The 19,823-nt window shown below is 42.0% G+C and overlaps 2 protein-coding genes across 3 annotated transcripts; one reads left to right on the top strand and one right to left on the bottom strand.

The window, feature by feature from the left end:
• Positions 1–1,879: 1,879 nt before the first annotated feature.
• On the bottom strand, positions 1,880–5,240 carry LOC115169247 (cerebellin-2-like). 2 transcript variants are annotated; one of them, XM_029724715.1, is made up of 4 exons: positions 4,946–5,240; positions 4,722–4,841; positions 4,478–4,635; positions 1,880–2,073 (listed from the first exon to the last, which is right to left on the bottom strand). In XM_029724715.1, the coding sequence occupies exons 1-4, from the start codon at positions 5,216–5,218 to the stop codon at positions 1,983–1,985; spliced, it is 642 nt and encodes a 213-aa protein (XP_029580575.1). In that variant the 5' UTR covers positions 5,219–5,240; the 3' UTR covers positions 1,880–1,982. The 2 variants fall into 2 exon arrangements, with proteins under 2 accessions (XP_029580575.1, XP_029580576.1); XM_029724716.1 differs by lacking the exon at positions 1,880–2,073 and having other exon boundaries at positions 3,899–4,635.
• Positions 5,241–9,678: 4,438 nt separating this feature from the next.
• On the top strand, positions 9,679–19,683 carry LOC115169716 (neuropilin and tolloid-like protein 1). The gene is made up of 9 exons (XM_029725617.1): positions 9,679–10,107; positions 10,392–10,448; positions 10,656–10,790; positions 10,880–11,128; positions 12,857–12,898; positions 13,019–13,146; positions 13,313–13,541; positions 18,456–18,569; positions 18,783–19,683. Exons 1-9 carry the CDS (start codon positions 10,080–10,082, stop codon positions 19,370–19,372), a joined length of 1,572 nt encoding a protein of 523 aa, XP_029581477.1. The 5' UTR covers positions 9,679–10,079; the 3' UTR covers positions 19,373–19,683.
• The last annotated feature ends 140 nt before the right edge of the window (positions 19,684–19,823 follow it).

Here is a 19,823-nt window from a genome sequence, read left to right as displayed (position 1 = left end):
TGAACCGTCGCCCCAGTCTGAGGTCCTGATCTTTATTTTTTACAGTTTTCTATATTGTAGAATAATAGTGAAGACATCAAAACTATTAAATAACACATATGGAATCATGTATTAACCAAAAAAGTGTTAAACAAATCAAAATATATTTTAGATTCTTCAAAGTAGCCACCCTTTGCTTTGATGACAGCTTTGCACACTCTTGGCATTCTCTCAACCAGCTTCACCTGGAATGCTTTTCCAACAGTCTTGAAGGAGTTCCCACATATGCTGATCACTTGTTGGCTGCTTTTCCTTCACTCTGCGGTCCAACTCATCCCAAACCATCTCAATTGGGTTGAGGTCGGGCGATTGTGGAGGCCAGGTCATCTGATGCAGCACTCTATCACTCTCCTTCTTGATCAAATAGCCCTTACACAGCCTGGAGGTGTGTTGGGTCATTGTCCTGTTGAAAAACACATTTGCATAGAGTCATTGAAAAATCCAATTACAGCACTAACATCAGAAAAATGGTATCCTAAATAAACCCCCCCCCCCCAATTTTTTATATTTTTTATATTACAAAACAACAACCTGCACTTTTCTTTTCCTACTAGCACTAACTTTGCTGATAACTTGTTTATTGAGGGAAAATGTACTTACTAGGACTGTGATATGTGGTTGTCTCACCTAGTTATCTTAAGATGAATGCATTTATTGCATTGTCACTCTTGGATAAGAACGTCTGCTAAATGACTAAAATGTAAAAACAAAGAGTTACACAATTTAGCAGTCACACTCCAGCAGTTCTGAGGTCTAACTGGTGCATATTCACACACACACACACACACACACACACACACACACACACACACACAGAGGTTCTAGTCACTTGTCTTTATTTAGAGGTTAAATTGTCCAGTACATATATCAATGCAGTGTTAATTTCGTCAACAAAAATAGTGACTAAAATATTCCTCAAACATCTATTTTTCAGTGTCAATTGATGAGACTAAAATAAAAATAAACATTCATTTCAGTTAACTAAGACGAGACTAAATTATCTGGGAGAGATTGAGAGCTTTTCAGTGGTAAGCAGAATTAATAGTAGCAGTTCGCAGCTCAGTTCAGCAGTGGGAAGGATTGCTGCTACACCCTGCATCACCATGTGAACTGCAGGGGAGCGAGCAATGAGTGTGGGCAGAGAAGCATACAGGTTGTGCTCAGGCTCTGCTTCGGTTTATACACTCTTGCTTCCCCGTAGTTAACCAGTCACCACCAGCCTTCTAGTTAATTAACTACCATTTGCCTGGTTAAGAAACACAAGCTACTTTATGAAATTAAAAACAACAGCATTAGCAACCGCATTTTACATTCATAAAGCATATCGCAGGCCATTCTAAAACTATTCTACTTGCAGACCAGACCATTCATCCAGAATGACTGGGTTTACCACGACTTTAGGGCACCATTCTGGCGACGCCAATAGAGGGCGGCCTGAGAACGTTCATAACCGCATGAAGCGACCGAGTGACTGAGGTGACACCTATGAATAGCTGACAACATGGGGCGGTTCAACAGGACCACATTTTTGGAAAGCTCGGACAGAAATATGCTATGTAGAACAAACATGCCTCTCTGACATGTTGAACAATGGACGTTGGCTCTATTCATGGGATTTATATAGACCCGCTCCTTATTAGATATAACTGTGCGTGTCAGGACTTTCGCCGAAGTCGGTCCCTCTCCTAGTTCGGGCAGCGTTCGGTGGTCGAAGTCCTTCTAGCCATCGCCGATCCACCTTTCATTTTCCATTGGTTTTGTCATGTCTTCCCTCACACCTGGTTTCAATTCCATCAATTACATGTTGCGTATTTAACCCTCTGTTCCCCCCATGTCCTTGTCCGGAATTGTTTCTTGTAGTGCTTGTGTACGTTTTGCTGGTGGATACCGGGTTTTGTTTGACCCATTCATTTATTGTTCTGTTTACGGTGGTTTTATGTTTATTAAACAACACCGTTGTAAATCAGTTTTCGCTCTCCTGCGCTTGACTTCTCTGCCGCCAGTATGCACCCCGTTACAGTGCGGCCTACCTGTCTGTGGGAAAAACGAACAGGTTACCTAGGTTTCCCCATTAGCTCACAGCAAAAACTTGACCTTTTTCAGACGCAATTTTATTGTTAGTCTGCTTGTTTTAGTCAATTACAAAATGACATTTAATAAAAGTACAACATGTGTAAAGATGAATCTTCTCACGGGCTCTATTTCCCTACTTGGGAGCATTACGAACCGTAGGTCAGGACTTTTCACCAGGCTACATAAAACATCACAGCAGCTTTTCGGCATGTTTTGTTATTTCTGTATACAATGTGTCAATAGGAAAGAATGTTGGTTTTCCCCAATTTGTTGTCGTGGGTCAAAGGAATTCCTTATTATTACTACGTGAATACCCGACTGGGACTGTCTCCAATGTTCGAGAAAGTTTTGCAACTGAACGTGACCCTGGTAACATTAACGTTACCAGTAGCATATATGCACACATTTGGTGGCACAGAAAAAAAGCAAAATGGATAGCAAGCAATTTATTGACTACATTTATTTTGCCACTACACTATATCTGACTGGGTAAATAACTTTATTTGGAGTTAATGTGGACCCACTGTCTCAGACTTGAGCACTTGGACTCGAACATCAGTCATAAGGACTCGTGACTCCATTCGTTACTCGACCAACATTGGTGACTCAGACTTGGACTCGAGCACAGGGGACTTGGTACTCAGTTCGGACTTGAGTTTTAGTGACTCGACTGCATCACTGGGCAAAACATGAATTAGCTCCCGTTCAAAGTCATTAGCCCCCGTTCTACTTTTGGACACCAATGTGGCTGCGACGTCTGTGGAACGTTGATTACAATGGCACTGACTCGGCCCAGTGACTGAGGTGCGACCCATACTACTTTGCCTATATGTAGGCTGAATTAGGAATGGCCAGATGATTTACATGGCCAGATAATCCTTATATATTATATGGCTCAGTTGGTAGAGCATGGTGTGTGCAACGCCAGGGTTGTGGGTTCGATTCCCACGGGGGCCAGTACAAAATATAAATAAAAATAAAAAATGCATGAAATGAAAATGAAATTAGATTTGTGAACATAATCCCTAGCTGTTTATTGCTGCTTTCCATGTTGTCTGTTGTCTGTAGCTTGTGAGGTGTGGAAACACTTTGTTGTTTTTATGGATTTTGTCTTGTTGCTTTTTGTTCTATGTTGCTCTGTCTGTATGCTACATCTTGCTTGTCCTATGTTGCTCTGTCTGTATGCTATGTCTTGCTTGTCCTATGTTACTCTGCGTGTGCTCACTGTTCTATGATTGTCTATATTGTAATTGTTTTTAATAACCTGCCCAGGGACTGCGGTTGAAAATTAGCCGGCTGGCTAAAACCGGCACTTTTACTGAAACGTTGATAAATGTGCACTGTCCCTGTAAAAATAAAATAAACTCAAACAAATGTATGTATTCACTACTGTAAGTCGCTCTGGATAAGAGCGTCTGCTAAATGACTAAAATGTAAAATATATGTTTGTCATTTTTCTGCTGTTTGGAAGGAAATGTGATGTGTTATGCAGAAAAATATGTTGGTAGGACAAGGCTATGTATGTTTGTGCACATGGGAGTCAGTGATTTATGTTTACTATGGGTTAATGAGACAATACAAATGTGATGTGACTAAAATGTGACTGAAATTAAAGGGAATTTAGTTTACTAAAATGGCGCACTGTTTGACAATGACTAGACTTAATCATTATTCAAATGACACAAATGTGACTTAATGTTGCACTGTCAGAACTAGCGCGAGCATTTCACTACACCTGCGATAACAACTGCTAAAAACGTGTATGTGACCAATAACATTTGATTTGATTTGGATGTTATTACAAAGTGACTAAGACTAGACTAAACCTTTTAAAAAGTGCCAAAATTAACACTGTATCAATGTGCAATATAGGTCCAAATGCCAGCTAGCCTACATTTGCACACCTTTGGAAAATGTTATTTGATTACAATATTTCAATGGCACTACTGCAACAACGTTGACACTGGAGCCAACACTCAATTGCCACCTATTGGCTCTGTACGCTTGAGATGCGTTTTGTGGTTTCAACGGACAGCTACGGTGTATCTACGGTTTCAGGACCATGGATAGCTACTGAATGGGCGCAACTGACAAACGCTTGCATAGGCTACTCTTCGCAGTTTATATAATATCATACCAACAATCAGTCACATTCAGCAATACAAATCCCAACCTCATAGCATGGAATAATGTCGTCATAAATTACCAAAATAGCCTACTTTATCTCACAGTCAGTTATACATTTCTTCATAATTTAAATACAAAGATGGGTGGCCAACGTCCTTGAAGAAAATAAAAAAGAGTCACTTGATTTGAGAGTTGTGATTAGAGAGGAAACACCAAGAATCCAGAAAATGTTGAGTACCTCCATCCACCCATTAGATCCCCCCTCTCAAGCTTCAAGTAGAGTTTGTCCTCCCGTTCCAGGTGCAGAAGGACTGAATTGCTCGCAGCCTCTCTAGTGACATCATGGTCCCCGGCGAAAGCTGATATTATAGGGTATTCGTTGTGCATCAAGTTTACCTGCAGAGTGTTATGCAATAGGTATGATAAAGACATGAAAAGCACAATTCAATTGCATCACAATATGGACCTCCCTATACACTTACCTGTATAGTCTGTCGGTTGTAAACCTTCACCACATGGAAGCTAAAACTGTAAATGCCTCTTCTTGGTGCTTGAAATACACTCGCTTGCAGCTTGAAATGGTTGCCAATGTTCACTAATACCTGCAATGAGAAAAACATCAAACGTCCTAAAGAGCACAAACATACATTGTCAATATTAGCCTATGAAAAGACACAAATCATGAAAGACGTAAATAATCTCGAACCTTGTCAAAGTAGATGGTCGGAGACGTATTGCTCATATCAGAAGGTTCGTGGTTCGTTCCCCTGAGTGCAGAGAAAGCCACTTTAGCACCGCTTGCCCGGACAGATATCCCAAAGGAAGGGGTCAACGCTCCCTCTGCAGACGGGTTCGCATCACAAACCACCAGACACTTTCCCTCCAAAACAAGAGGTTCTGTGTAATTCTGTCCCAGCGAAAAGGCAACGCCAAATCCTAGGAGGACCAATGAAAGCATGGTACAAAATCGAAGAAACATTGTCTGCTGAACTGTAACACAGTTTATGGTTTGCGATTGCTCTGCCTATCAGTTTTGTGGCAATCAGCCCCCCTTCAAACCGTTCACATGCTCTCTCTCTCTTTCTTTCTCTCTCTCTCGCTCTTTCACTCACTCACTCACTCACTCACTCACTCACACACAGTATATGTATAGCGTAGTGTCAAGGCTGTGATATGAGTTACACTTGCACCATCAAGTGGTTGGTTGGCAAATGCTAAATGAGCATGTATGCCTGCCTGTACCTGTCTATATAAAATAGGTACAAATAAAGGAAAGGAGAGTTGACAGTAGATGGTATTCTGATATTCATGGAAAGCCCAATGTAGACTGTTCTCTGTTATATCACACCCAGGGCCATATTGACAACATTTTACAGTCAATATGACCTACTTTTTATACTTAACATTATTGCTTACCATATTGAAACAGATGGTAAGTCTGATAATAACTGTTTTCTTCTCAAATCTCTATTAAGTCTATTTAAACTAAATACTTTAATCTCTGGTTTTGGATTGTCTCCATAATAATCATGTATCAAAATCTGTCAAAATACTATGTTTTGTAGACAAAGTTACATCAGAATGATTGTTTAGTGGGTAGAATTTAGGGACTCCTGAACATAGACTACACACCCCACTTGGGTGCAGCTCATCCAAACTGCAGCTAAAACTTGCCTTGATATTCCAAGCATGGCACAATTGCTTATGGCTCCGTGCAGATAATATTGTGTAATTACAGATTTGATATAGAGACCGATATAGTATAATGCCTTCTGATTAGTTACATAATACTTTAAAAAACATTCACAGAGAAATATAAACCTTGTTCAACATTCATACATGTTTCATTGCAAGAAAGTGGCATTGCCATTATAATGTGACTGGTGAGTGCGTTTGGGGAATGGACACAGCCAGTGACTGACTCAATTCCTCTGTGTCATCATGAATTCAGATTTTGCTATTCTGTCTGAGTGTGCAAAAAATTAAGACCCGTTCATTGTCCTGATAAAACTCTGAATAACAACAATCTGCCTCACAGAAACTAAAGCCAGATGGATTGTATTGTCAGATTTGTCTCCCTTCTGTAGAATATCAAGGGAGTTGATTTCTCTTTGGTCTGGAACAGTGAGAAGTAATCCAGCTTTGCAACATCGAGGCTATGTGAATTAAATACGTGTTTGCAATACTTATATGGGAAACTCAAGCTCATCTTTTTCCTCAGAAATATTGAACGATATGGATCTGTTTAAATATACATTTTCTGATACCTTTATGGAATTCAAAATACTTTACTTTTACTTTATTTCTTCATTCCATATGGCGGTCAAAAACATTCAACAGAAATGCATGGGTTTTATTCACAGATAAAAGGCATGACAAAGAGACACAATACTACAGACTGTATAGGGAGTTCAGGTTGAGTTTATAGGACTGTCTTTATTTTTGCATGGATTGTAGATAAAAAAAAATTGCGTATGATATGAGAGATGTTATTTCCACACAGTGAACTGACTGTTTTGTCAGCAAACCCTGTTCAACACACCCTATTGCCCATAATCATTTCACACCAGGGACACCTGGCCTTAAGGAATGAAATGCAATTCTGGCAAGAGGACAGCTGAACATATTACTGTAGCTCCCCACCCTCATCTGTCTGCATCTGTTTGATACTTTGTTCATGTTGTTTGGATGATTCCTTTCATTTGCGTTTTTCTCATCATAGTGAAGTTTAATATGCAGCATTATCCAGTATTATGATCTTGGTTCCTGTATGGACCCACTGTTACCTTCTACTCAAATGGGAAAGGCTTCAGACAGAGGTTGCCAAAGTTAATTTGAGACTGGATGAACCCTCCTCCCATCTGTTTTCTGAGACCCATTGCCAAGTAAACTTTTGTTAATTGCATCAACCCTTATTCTAGCTTCCCTGCTGCCTATCATAACAATGCTCCCCAATTGAGGTTGATTCTAAGTTGAACTGGTCTAAAATGCCAATTCAATTTCTTGAATTTGAATTGGCCACACCGTGCAGGAAGCAGAAGTTGAATTGAATATGAATTTTTACATTTACATTTAAGTCATTTAGCAGACGCTCTTATCCAGAGCGACTTACAAATTGGTGCATTCACCTTATGATATACAGTGGAACAACCACTTTACAATAGTGCATCTAAATCTTTTTTTGGGGGGGGGGGGTTAGAAGGATTACTTTATCCTATCCCAGGTATTCCTTAAAGAGGTGGGGTTTCAGGTGTCTCCGGAAGGTGGTGATTGACTCCGCTGTCCTGGCGTCGTGAGGGAGCTTGTTCCACCATTGGGGTGCCAGAGCAGCGAACAGTTTTGACTGGGCTGTGCGGGAACTGTGCTTCCTCAGAGGTAGGGGGGCCAGCAGGCCAGAGGTGGATGAGCGCAGAGCCCTCGTTTGGGTGTAGGGCCTGATCAGGTTGAGTTTATAGGACTGTCTTTATTTTTGCATGGATTGTAGATAAAAAAACGTGCTTATGATATGAGAGATGTTATTTCCACACAGGGAACTGACTGTTTTGTCAGCAAACCCTGTTCAACACACCCTATTGCCCATAATGAATGAAAGAAGTAGAATTTAATTTGATGAAATTCCTTGAAATTCAAATGGATAATTTCTTCCATAAATCATTAAGCACATGTTTATTTTGTATATAATGTATGGTAAGCAATACAATTTTTTTTATTTTCTTGAAACATTTAATAGAGTTTCAAGTAATTATAGTGGTCTGTAAATATTGTTTGATAATTTTTTTAGGTTTTCTATAATAATTCTATAATATAATAATGTTATTAAATATTAAACAAAACATACATATCCAAGAATGCATTAGATCAAACACTCGAGAATGGAATGGAACAACCTAACATCTAATTACAAAAATACCAACAAAATACTGTTTGACATCTTTGAGTTATAATCAAGCTAATTTTTGAAATTGTATTTGGTTTTTACTTTGAGGTGGCAGATGCTTTTGGCTAAATATATGTCAAAGGAATGAGACTCATATAGCTACAGTATATACTCACTTGGCCAGTTTATTAGGTACACCCATCTAGAACCGGGTTGGACCCCCCTTTGCCTTCAGAACAGCCTGAATTCTTCAGTGGAATTTTACAAGGACTCTTAAACATTCCACAGGGATGTTGGTCCATGCTGACAAGTTGGCATCACGCAGTTGCTGCAGATTTGACGGCGGTACATTCCTGTTTCGAACAGCCCGTTCCATCTCATCCCAAACATGCTCTATTGGGTTAAGGTCAGGGGACTGCGCAGGCCACTCAAGTAAACTGAACTCGATATCATGTTCCAGATCATTTTTAGCTACCAACTGAGCTACAGCCTTCCCTGTAGCTCAGTTGGTAGAGCATGGTGTTTGCAACACCAGGGTTGTGGGTTCGATTCCCACAGGGGGCCAGCACAGAAAAAATAAAAAAAGGATGATATGTATGAAATTGTATGAAATGTATGCATTCACTACTGTAAGTCGCTCTGGATAAGAGTGTCTGCTAAATGACTAAAATGTAAAAATGTCCAGTGTTGGTGATTGCGTGCCCACTGGAGCCGTTTCTTCTTGTTTTTAGCTGATAAGAGTGGTGTGGCAATAGCCCATCCATGACAAGGATCTAAAAAAAGCCTAGGAGGGCGTCAGTTTCTGAGATACTGAATCTGGCGCGCCTGGCACCGACGATCATACCAAGCTCAAAGTTGCTTAGGTCACTCATTTTGCCCATTATAACGTTCAATATACAGTAACTGAATGCCTCGATGCCCATCTGCCTGCTTTATATAGCAAGCCACAGCAACGTGACTCACCGTCTGTATGAGCCATCCATTTTCGTGAGAATGTACCTAATGTACGTTTCATGTCTCAGTTGAATTTCTTTGAATTGGTTTGAAATGAATTCTACTTCTTTCAAATTCAATTATGTTACCTATGGGGTGTGAACAATTCAAATTCGAATTTTAATTCCTGGATTGAATTGAAATTCCAAAATGACCCAAACCCGGTCCCCAATTCATCTCTAATATCTTATTTAACTAGACAAGTCAGTTAAGACAAATTCTTATTTACAATGAGGGCCTTCCCCGCCTAAACCCTAACCCAGGCGACGCTGGGCCAATTGTGCGCTGCCCTATGAGACTCCCAATCACGGCCGGTTGTGATACAGCCTGGAATCGAACCAGGGTCTGTAGTGACGTCTCTAGCACTGAGATGCAGTGCCTTAGACCGCTGCGCCACACCGGAGCCACAAAATTAAAAAAATAAGTTGAGCTTGAGTTGAAGCTGAATTGCCGTTCCTTCATAAAACAACATCATTATAGTTTATTAACTAGTTATTACAGTACTACCAGAATTGAATATCCTATATATTTGAGAGTAAGGTGGCTTGAAGTGTCTGGCTTGAAGTGTCCAGACCAAGTATTTATGCAGAACGTCCACGAGAAATAAATACCACAAGCACAGAGACCTATGATGATGTACACCGGCATGTGGCAGATATAATACGGAAAATTGGCACGATGTCAACTGTCAAGGATACTATACTCACTGAAGGTTGCTGTCGGTCGGATTATCGTCGCTGAGCTTGGATGGAAATCAGGACTCAGGAGAACGTTCAGATCTGTCTGTCACAGCAGCAGCGGACGGATTGAGACTGCTTTTCCTCCCGTAACTTTGTATTTGTGTTTTGTTTACACTGAAATAAAATAGGGATATCGTGGATATGATGATTGAATTTTCCCGTTGCACGGAATAATGATTCGTTCATTTCGTTTTGGAAATATTTGGGATTGAAAACAGCAAGGATTAGACATGGTGAACAAATTTGCCTTGCCTCTCGGTAAATTTTGTCTACTTTTGTTTGTATCACATGATCTCTTTATAAGCATAGTTAGATGGTCAACAGCATAGTTAAATCAATGCTTGCCGTTGAACTTTCCAGCCATGACGCTTTAAAAAAACGCTACATGTGAATTCATTATGCTATGAAACGAAATGGTAATTTCTGGATTTTGTGGAACACCCTTTTATTTTGTGGTTTAGTAACATACACAAACACAATTTCCATAGCCAATTGTTTTCTGGGTATTTTTTTCTAACTTTCATTTCCTTTTATTTTTACAGCAGTAGTTGCAAGTCTAATCACTCTTGGATTGCCTGGTACACCGGGGAAAAAAGCAGGTAACACTGAAATATACACTGTGTGTAGAGTTATTTATTTCCCTGTTATGTTGGAATCTCTCTAACTGGGAAAAGTAATGTCTGTCTAATGAAGAAGACCGTGAAACACCATATCAATAACAATACATTTGATACATTTTTAATGTCAGACAAAGCTGGATGGTATAATGGTATGATTGGCACCTGAACATTAATCTTGTGCTTCAGTGACAAACAATTCAGGGGTGACTCCAATAGGCCAATGTGGCACCTGGATAAAGGAGGCTGAGGGAGGCCTGTTCACCTCCCCCAACTACCCCCAAAAGTACCCACCAGAGCGAACATGTATTTATATCATTGAAGGTAAGACATAAACACCATCTCAACAAGTAAATGTTTTTTGTTGGATATTGTGTTTCTTTTTCTTACATTTCCCCACTGTGTTCTCTCAGCTTCACCAAGACAATGCATCGACCTCTTCTTTGATGAGAAGTATTCGATAGAGCCTTCATGGGAATGCAAATTTGACCACATTGAAGTCCGCGATGGGCCCTTTTCCTTCTCCACTTTAATTGGTCGATACTGTGGCCAGGAAAGCCCTTTGTATATTAAATCAAGTGGGCGATACCTGCATATAAAGTTTGTCGCAGACGGCGAACTAGAGGCAATTGGATTTTCAGCACGCTATAACTTCACTCAAGGTAATATCATTTCAAATACATCAATTTGCTTTAAACATTTCAATATTTGCAGTGTTATTCTGAGGTTGTTGCTGAATGTGTGACTCCGACAGGCTAACTGTTTGTCTCACACATGGAGACAAACAGACACAATATTGACATAAAGTTGTACACATCCAGTTAATGCAGAGAACTTCAGCCAAAACAATTTACCCGTCACAGCTCAGTGACTGAGCTACAGCTACAGGAGACTGGTGTGGTGCTTACTGCTGTGTGTGTCCATATCAGCTGCTGCATTTGTAGTGCAGGCACACATGCTGCAACTGTGGAGGGGGGGGGGGGTTATCTCCTCCTTCACCCAGCCCAGTTAATGAAAGCTTGTCTTCAGGGGAGTACAGCTTGTCAGCTCTGAGCCTCGGCTTAAGGGATACCCATGCAGTTGACAATTTATTACTGGCAGAATTTATAGGGCACTTACGTTGGGAGGAAAGATTAATCTGCTTCCTTGTTTCCCTCTCTCTCAATCAAAGCCATTCATCAGATCAATCTTTCAAAAATGTCTCAGTAACCCCACATTCTCGTGAAGGTTTTGACATTGCCAGTAGACATGGTTATTCGATATCACTGCCTGCCCTCCATTGGAGTCAAGACTTGAAGTGAGTGGCTCATCCACAAGTTGCGGTGAGATACTTCAGTGTCAAAAGATGAATATAGATTGATATAAATAGATATAAATTGATTCCCATATAATCTCTCCTTGAAACACAGTGGCACATTTTGAGGAGTGAGTGAGTGTGAGGGTACGTTTTGCGGGACTAATACAACAAAAAGTATCCATAAAGAAAGTATCCATGCAACAATACTCTAGCCAATAGAAAGCCTTCCCAGGCCTGCGTTGGTAGAGAAGTACAAGCTGATTTCCCAGTGTTTACCTCAGAAGTAATGAATCCTTTAGTGCCAAATGCTAATCTCTTCTAATTCCTCTCATCAGTGGCAGGATAATTAATTGACCGATCATCATCTTATTACTACACTGTTACATAAGCTTAAGTGTTTGCAGTAAATATTTGTTTTAAACTGGATAGAAAAGCAAGATTGACATATGTTTAATATATTTTCGTATTTCTTTCAGTACATCTTCTGACACACACACACACACACACACACACACACACACACACACACACACACACACACACACACACACACACACACACACACAGTGAATAATCCATGATACAGAGGTAAGAAACAAGAGGATTAATAAAGATTCATGGCTGAGGTTAGGTTTTAAATAGCTCAGCTGTCTCCTCCTTGCAGCCATGGTGATATTACAAAGATCTGCCTCTAAATATAACTGTTTTATATTTATATTAATATTTCAAAAACTGGTTTCTCCCTCAACCTCATCTTTTTAGATGATATCATGAAAACATTTTGGAAGTCCCATTTTATCACTTGGTTCTCATTGCTTGTGCAGCATAATCTGTATAAAGCTGGTCCAAGGATTATTAATCCACCTACAAATCATAATGGTGAAGCTTTAGGATAGAAGTCCTGTTCTTTCTGTCTCGACATTTTTTTATGAAGGACAAGTGGATGATTGCAGAATGGATTAAACTAAGGACAGAGTTCACACAGTCAAGAATATGCATTGCTGGCCCATATCCTTTCAGACACAGAACATGTATTTTGTGAAATGGCAGAAAAAGTATACAATAATTTCTCTGTTGTGTGCTGTCTTTTCAGATCCTGAATTTAAAGACATGGGTGTCCTACCGCCTCTGCCTTGTAGGTACACAGTTCTTCTTATATCACCTATGTAAACATATATAAGCCTCATACTGTATATTGTAACAGCCAACTGTTGTATAACTAACACACTGTGCAATGGACTCTCCTGTACTACAGTTTGTGAATTTGATCTGGGTGGATCAGATGGGATCATTGATTCTGCAGCAATACTCAAAGAGGGCAAAGCCTTACAGACAGAGGCTGTGGACTGTAGGTGGTTCATTCGAGCGCCACCAAAGGGAAGGGTCAGTACAGTTCTTGTGTGTTTTTCTTCTTCATATTTGCAATATCCCTCACTCACATTCTCCATTGGTCTTCTGGAAAACATGCTATACAAAACATACACAAGTCAAGTTCCCATTTGGTTGGGAACCTGTTGTTTCACGCTTTTATTTAACTTTTTTTTTGCAGATCTATTTGCGATTTTTGGAATATGAGATGCACAACTCCAATGAATGCAAACGTAACTTTGTGGCTGTGTACGACGGGAGTAGCTCAGTGGAGCACCTGAAGAACAAGTTCTGCAGCACAGTTGCCAACGATGTCATGTTGGTCACCTCGGTGGGGGTCATACGAATGTGGGCTGATCAGGGCAGCCGAAAAAGCCGCTTCCGGATCCTTTTCACAACCTTCCTAGAGCGTTAGTGAATTAATTTGACAATTTCCAGTCATTTAACATTTACATTTAAGTCACTTAGCAGACGCTCTTATCCAGAGCGACTTACAAATTGGTGCATTCACCTTAAGATATCCAGTGGAACAACCACTTTACAATAGTGCATCTAAATCTTTTAGGGGGGGGGGGGGTAGAAGGATTACTTTATCCTATCCCAGGTATTCCTTAAAGAGGTGGGGTTTCAGGTGTCTCCGGAAGGTGGTGATTGACTCCGCTGTCCTGGCGTCGTGAGGGAGCTTGTTCCACCATTGGGGTGCCAGAGCAGCGAACAGTTTTGACTGGGCTGAGCGGGAGCTGTGCTTCCTCAGAGGTAGGGAGGCGAGCAGGCCAGAGGTGGATGAACGCAGTGCCCTTGTTTGGGTGTAGGGCCTGATCAGAGCCTGAAGGTACGGAGGTGCCGTTCCCCTCACAGCTCCGTAGGCAAGCACCATGGACTTGTAGCGGATGCGAGCTTCAACTGGAAGCCAGTGGAGAGAGCGGAGGAGCGGGGTGACGTGAGAGAACTTGGGAAGGTTGAACACCAGACGGGCTGCGGCGTTCTGGATGAGTTGTAGGAGTTTAATGGCACAGGCAGGGAGCCCAGCCAACAGCGAGTTGCAGTAATCCAGACGGGAGATGACAAGTGCCTGGACTAGGACCTGCGCCGCTTCCTGTGTGAGGCAGGGTCGTACTCTGCGAATGTTGTAGAGCATGAACCTACAGGATCGGGTCACCGCCTTGATGTTAGTGGAGAACGACAGGGTGTTGTCCAGGGTCACGCCAAGGTTCTTAGCACTCTGGGAGGAGGACACAAGGGAGTTGTCAACCGTGATGGCGAGATCATGGAACGGGCAGTCCTTCCCTGGGAGGAGGAGCAGCTCCGTCTTGCCGAGGTTCAGCTTGAGGTGGTGAGCCGTCATCCACACTGATATGTCTGCCAGACATGCAGAGATGCGATTCGCCACCTGGTTATCAGAAGGGGGAAAGGAGAAGATTAATTGTGTGTTGTCTGCGTAGCAATGATAGGAGAGACCATGTGAGGATATGACCGAGCCAAGTGACTTGGTGTATAGTGAGAATAGGAGAGGGCCTAGAACAGAGCCCTGGGGGACACCAGTGGTGAGAGCACGTGGTGCGGAGACAGATTCTCGCCACGCCACCTGGTAGGAGCGACCTGTCAGGTAGGACGCAATCCAAGCGTGGGCCGCGCCGGAGATGCCCAGCTCGGAGAGGGTGGAGAGGAGGATCTGATGGTTCACGGTATCAAAGGCAGCAGATAGGTCTAGAAGGATGAGAGCAGAGGAGAGAGAGTTAGCTTTAGCAGTGCAGAGAGCCTCCGTGACACAGAGAAGAGCAGTCTCAATTGAATGCCCAGTCTTGAAACCTGATTGATTAGGATCAAGAAGGTCATTCTGAGAGAGATAGCAGGAGAGCTGGCCAAGGACGGCACGTTCAAGAGTTTTGGAGAGAAAAGAAAGAAGGGATACTGGTCTGTAGTTGTTGATATCGGAGGGATCGAGTGTAGGTTTTTTCAGAAGGGGTGCAACTCTCGCTCTCTTGAAGACGGAAGGGACGTAGCCAGCGGTCAAGGATGAGTTGATGAGCGAGGTGAGGTAGGGGAGAAGGTCTCCGGAAATGGTCTGGAGAAGAGAGGAGGGGATAGGGTCCAGTGGGCAGGTTGTTGGGCGGTCGGCCGTCACGAGACGCGAGATTTCATCTGGAGAGAGAGGGGAGAAAGAGGTCAAAACACAGGGTAGGGCAGTGTGAGCAGGACCAACGGTGTCGTTTGGCTTAGCAAACGAGGATCGGATGTCATCAGCCTTCTTTTCAAAATGGTTGACGAAGTCATCCGCAGAGAGAGAGGAGGGGGGGGAGGGGGAGGAGGATTCAGGAGGGAGGAGAAGGTAGCAAAGAGCTTCCTAGGGTTAGAGGCAGATGCTTGGAATTTAGAGTGGTAGAAAGTGGCTTTAGCAGCAGAGACAGAAGAGGAAAATGTAGAGAGGAGGGCGTGAAAGGATGCCAGGTCCGCAGGGAGGCGAGTTTTCCTCCATTTCCGCTCGGCTGCCCGGAGCCCTGTTCTGTGAGCTCGCAGTGAGTCGTCGAGCCACGGCGCAGGAGTGGAGGACCGAGCCGGCCTGGAGGATAGGGGACAGAGAAAATCGAAGGATGCAGAAAGGGAGGAGAGGAGGCAGAATCAGGAGATAGGTTGGAGAAGGTTTGAGCAGAGGGAAGAGATGATAGGATGGAAGAGGAGAGAGTAGCGGGAGAGAGAGAGCGAAGGTTGGGACGGCGCAATACCATCCTAGTAGGGGCAGAGTGAGAAGTGTTGGATGACAGCGAGAGGGAAACGGATACAAGGTAGTGGTCGGAGACTTGGAGGGGAGTTGCAATGAGATTAGTGGAAGAACAGCATCTAGTAAAGATGAGGTCAAGCGTATTGCCTGCCTTGTGAGTAGGGGGGGAAGGTGAGAGGGTGAGGTCAAAGGAGGAGAGGAGTGGAAAGAAGGAGGCAGAGAGGAATGAGTCAAAGGTAGACGTGGGGAGGTTAAAGTCACCCAGAACTGTGAGAGGTGAGCCATCCTCAGGGAAGGAACTTATCAAGGCATCAAGCTCATTGATGAACTCTCCAAGGGAACCTGGAGGGCGATAAATGATAAGGATGTTAAGCTTTAAAGGGCTGGTAACTGTGACAGCATGGAATTCAAATGAGGAGATAGACAGATGGGTCAGGGGAGAAAGAGAGAATGTCCACTTGGGAGAGATGAGGATTCCAGTGCCACCACCCCGCTGGCTCGATGCTCTAGGGGTATGCGAGAACACGTAGGCAGACGAGGAGAGAGCAGTAGGAGTAGCAGTGTTATCTGTGGTAATCCATGTTTCCGTCAGCGCCAGGAAGTCTAGGGACTGGAGGGTAGCATAGGCTGAGATGAACTCAGCCTTGTTGGCCGCAGACCGGCAGTTCCAGAGGCTGCCGGAGACCTGGAACTCCACGTGGGTCGTGCTCGCTGGGACCACCAGGTTAGAGTGGCAGCGGCCACGCGGTGTGAAGCGTTTGTATGGCCTGTGCAGAGGGGAGAGAACAGGGATAGCCAGACACATAGTTGACAAGCTACAGAAGAGGCTACGCTAATGCAAAGGAGATTGGAATGACAAGTGGACTACACGTCTCGAATGTTCAGAAAGTTAAGCTTACATTGCGAAAATCTTATTGACTAAAATGACGCAAATGCTAGCTAACTAACACAACACTAATCAAGTCGTTCCATTATAATGTAATAGTTTCTACAGTGCTGCTAGTCGGTAGAGGTTGGCTATTATACAAAAGCAACTTTGTAGCTAGCTAACATAACATAACACTAATCAAGACGTTCATTTGTAATGTATTTAGTTTCTACAATGCTGCTCGTCGGTAATAGTTGGCTGGGTATGGAACAATGGCGTCGCTATGTTTATCTGTTGACACATTGTTTGAAATGTTCCAATTAGTTTGTAAGGAGAGGAAGTCGCAGGGAATACAGGGTCCCCTTTACTGGGTTATTTTATCACTGTAAAAAAATATATAGTTGTTTCAACTAACTATTATTAAGTAACTGGTTCCACAACCTTTTTTAGTTTACTCAACTTTTTAATCAAAGTATTAACTGAACTTACATTCTTTAGTTAGCCCAAACTTAGCTCCAACTTAGGCAACAATTCAGTCAATTTAAAATGATGTCTTTGCTCAATTTGTCTCATATGTTCATTCAACCAGAAATTATTATATGGGCATCTTCATCAACAACAAAAAAAGTCTGTGGAACTAGTTACACACACACAGTGCTTTTGACATACAATCTTTTCAACTTACACATTTGATTACATTGTCCATGTTCATTTATACAGTAATTATTATTCAACATGTCCTCACCTGCAATTTGAACTGACAACCTCTTGGTTTACAGAATACCGATCTTCCTGCAATGCCTGTGCCAATGATTGATTTGACCTGTACTGCTACACTTTGCACTTCAAAGTAAATCTCAGTTAAAAGTACACTCAAATAAAACAATTGTATTTATCACAGTGATTAAGGATTAACATTAAAACTGAGTAATATGCCCCACCAACATTAGACAACTACTGTATACAGAAAACCCTAAACGCTGAAATAAGTAAATCAAATCAATGATGAGAGAATAGTCAGATTAACTGATAACTGACACAGACATCGTGGTGTAGCAGGAAGATCAGTATGCCATGAACCAAAAGTTGTGAGTTCAAATCCCAGGCAAGCTTGATGAATAATAATGACATGTTGAATAATAATGATTGTATAAATGAACATGCACAATGTAATCATGTCTCTCAAACATATAAATTGAAAACATTGTATGTTAAAGGCACTGTGTGTGTAACCAGTTGCATAGCCTTTCTTAGTTAAGATGCCCAAATAATAATTTCTAGTTGAATTAATATATGAGACAAGTTAAGCAAACAGATCATTTGAAATTGACTGAATTGTTGTCTATGTTTTATCAAGTTGGAGCTAAGTTTGGGCCAACTAAAAATGTTAAATTCAGGTAACACTTTTGACCGAAAAGTTGAGTAACTGTGGAACCAGTTACTTAGTAATAATTAGTTGAAACAACTAGATTTCTTTTACAGTATAGTAACAACACTCCTGGACCAAACGTGATCTAAAGCCACTTGCACACTGCCACATTAAACCCCATCAAACACCAACAAACACTGACAAAAAAAAAATGCATATAGGTGTCTGTTTGTTGGCATTTGTTGAAGTTTGTTGTGGCAGTGTGCCTTCTTGACAATGAGCCTTATTGTTTGCTTTTTAATGTAATTCATTAGCTTCAAACCCAATTTAATGTTAAGGGAGTAAAGTTATCTTCCCCTTGTTTTCAGCTCCATGTGAAGCGGAGGCTTTCTTTTGCCATAGCAACATGTGTATCAACACCAGCTTAGTGTGCAACGGGATCCAGAACTGTGTCTACCCCTGGGACGAGAACAACTGCAAAGGTGAGACACCTGTTCCATTTGGGTATAGAGCTGACAAATATAAACTACAGTCAATGTTTTAGGTTACATGTATGGCAAAAGTACAAGTTAATGGTGCATTCTAAATGTAATGTTGATAAATCTAAATGTAACTTTCATCACACTATTCATCACAATTCAAACCTAGCCGCCAAAATAGAAAACTTAATTGTATGTAATATTTACTGTCCACAGAGAAGAGGAAAGCCAGCATCTTAGACAATATTGACCACACCAATGTCACAATCATTCTAGTCACCTGTGGTCTGGTGGTTGTCCTTCTCATTGTGGCAAGTATCATTCAAGTTAAACAGCCACGCAAAAAATACATCATCAGGAGGGATGACTTTGACCCCACATTGCTCCACGAGGCCTTTGAGCCGCCACATTATGAACTGTGCACTCTGCGGAGGGCAGCCTCTGCCGACCACATGAGCGAAATGGCTATGGCCGAGGACTTTGATAAGTTTCACAAACTCACACGGTCGTCGTCCAAATGCATTCGTGACCACCACTGCGGCGGAGCCCACTCCCAGGTGTCCAGCGTCAGGGGAAGCCAAAGTAACCTGAGTGTGCGGGACGCAGCCATTATGTCAGACATACCTCTCTCCCAGTCCCACCAGGCCACACCCTCCAGCCACAGGAATATACTGATGATGAAGTACAGTTACTCACAGGACGGGCAGGATGGTTGTGACCAGGATGACGACATGGATGACTGTCCGACCCCCAGCCAGAGCCACCATGTCCTGGCTGCACATCAGTCAATGTCCAATGATTTCTGAGGTATGAGGAACATGCATGCCCTACAACCACACAGATTTTCTGTTCCTCTTTGCTTGTTCCATTTGTTTTAAATAAATATGTTTTTGTTCTGCTTGGATTCACACGAGTAGCCTACAAATTAAGAATGCATATCATAGAATGGTTGTGGTTTTGTAAGTATTTTCTGTGAACAAAAAACATACACATTCTGATATGATCTATGATGTCCCCTTGATTTTAATTTATGTATGTTGTGGATATGAAGTTGTTTATTTTCCCCCTTTGACTGTGTACATGAAAAATACAATATACATCATGTGTTTGCACCTGTTATGATTTAATATTTCGTTTTTTATTGTTGAATGGTGTTGTCTATACAGTGTTTTTTCCTGTCAGTTATAATACATTGCTCCCTCTGTATTGTCTAGGCTACCCCATCTCCAAATACTGTACCTCTGTTTTGTTATTACA

This window comes from Salmo trutta, chromosome 31 (assembly GCF_901001165.1).
Source record: "Salmo trutta chromosome 31, fSalTru1.1, whole genome shotgun sequence".
NCBI classification, from domain to species: Eukaryota; Metazoa; Chordata; class Actinopteri; order Salmoniformes; family Salmonidae; genus Salmo; species Salmo trutta.
This window is presented reverse-complemented; position numbering and strand designations above follow the sequence as displayed.

Bases quoted from the DNA above. Each gene is read 5' to 3' on its own strand.
- LOC115169247 (XM_029724715.1), bottom strand. From the start codon at position 5,218: ATGTTTCTTCGATTTTGTACCATGCTTTCATTGGTCCTCCTAGGATTT. The intron at 4,842-4,945 runs GTTCGAGATTAT...TTCTCATTGCAG, and splicing joins CGACCATCTACTTTGACAAG to GTATTAGTGAACATTGGCAA. The intron at 2,074-4,477 runs GTACTCAACATT...TTTTTCCCACAG, and splicing joins GATCTAATGGGTGGATGGAG to ACAGGTAGGCCGCACTGTAA.
- LOC115169716 (XM_029725617.1), top strand. From the start codon at position 10,080: ATGGTGAACAAATTTGCCTTGCCTCTCG. The intron at 11,129-12,856 runs GTAATATCATTT...CTGTCTTTTCAG, and splicing joins ACGCTATAACTTCACTCAAG to ATCCTGAATTTAAAGACATG. The intron at 12,899-13,018 runs GTAGGTACACAG...CCTGTACTACAG, and splicing joins TGTCCTACCGCCTCTGCCTT to TTTGTGAATTTGATCTGGGT.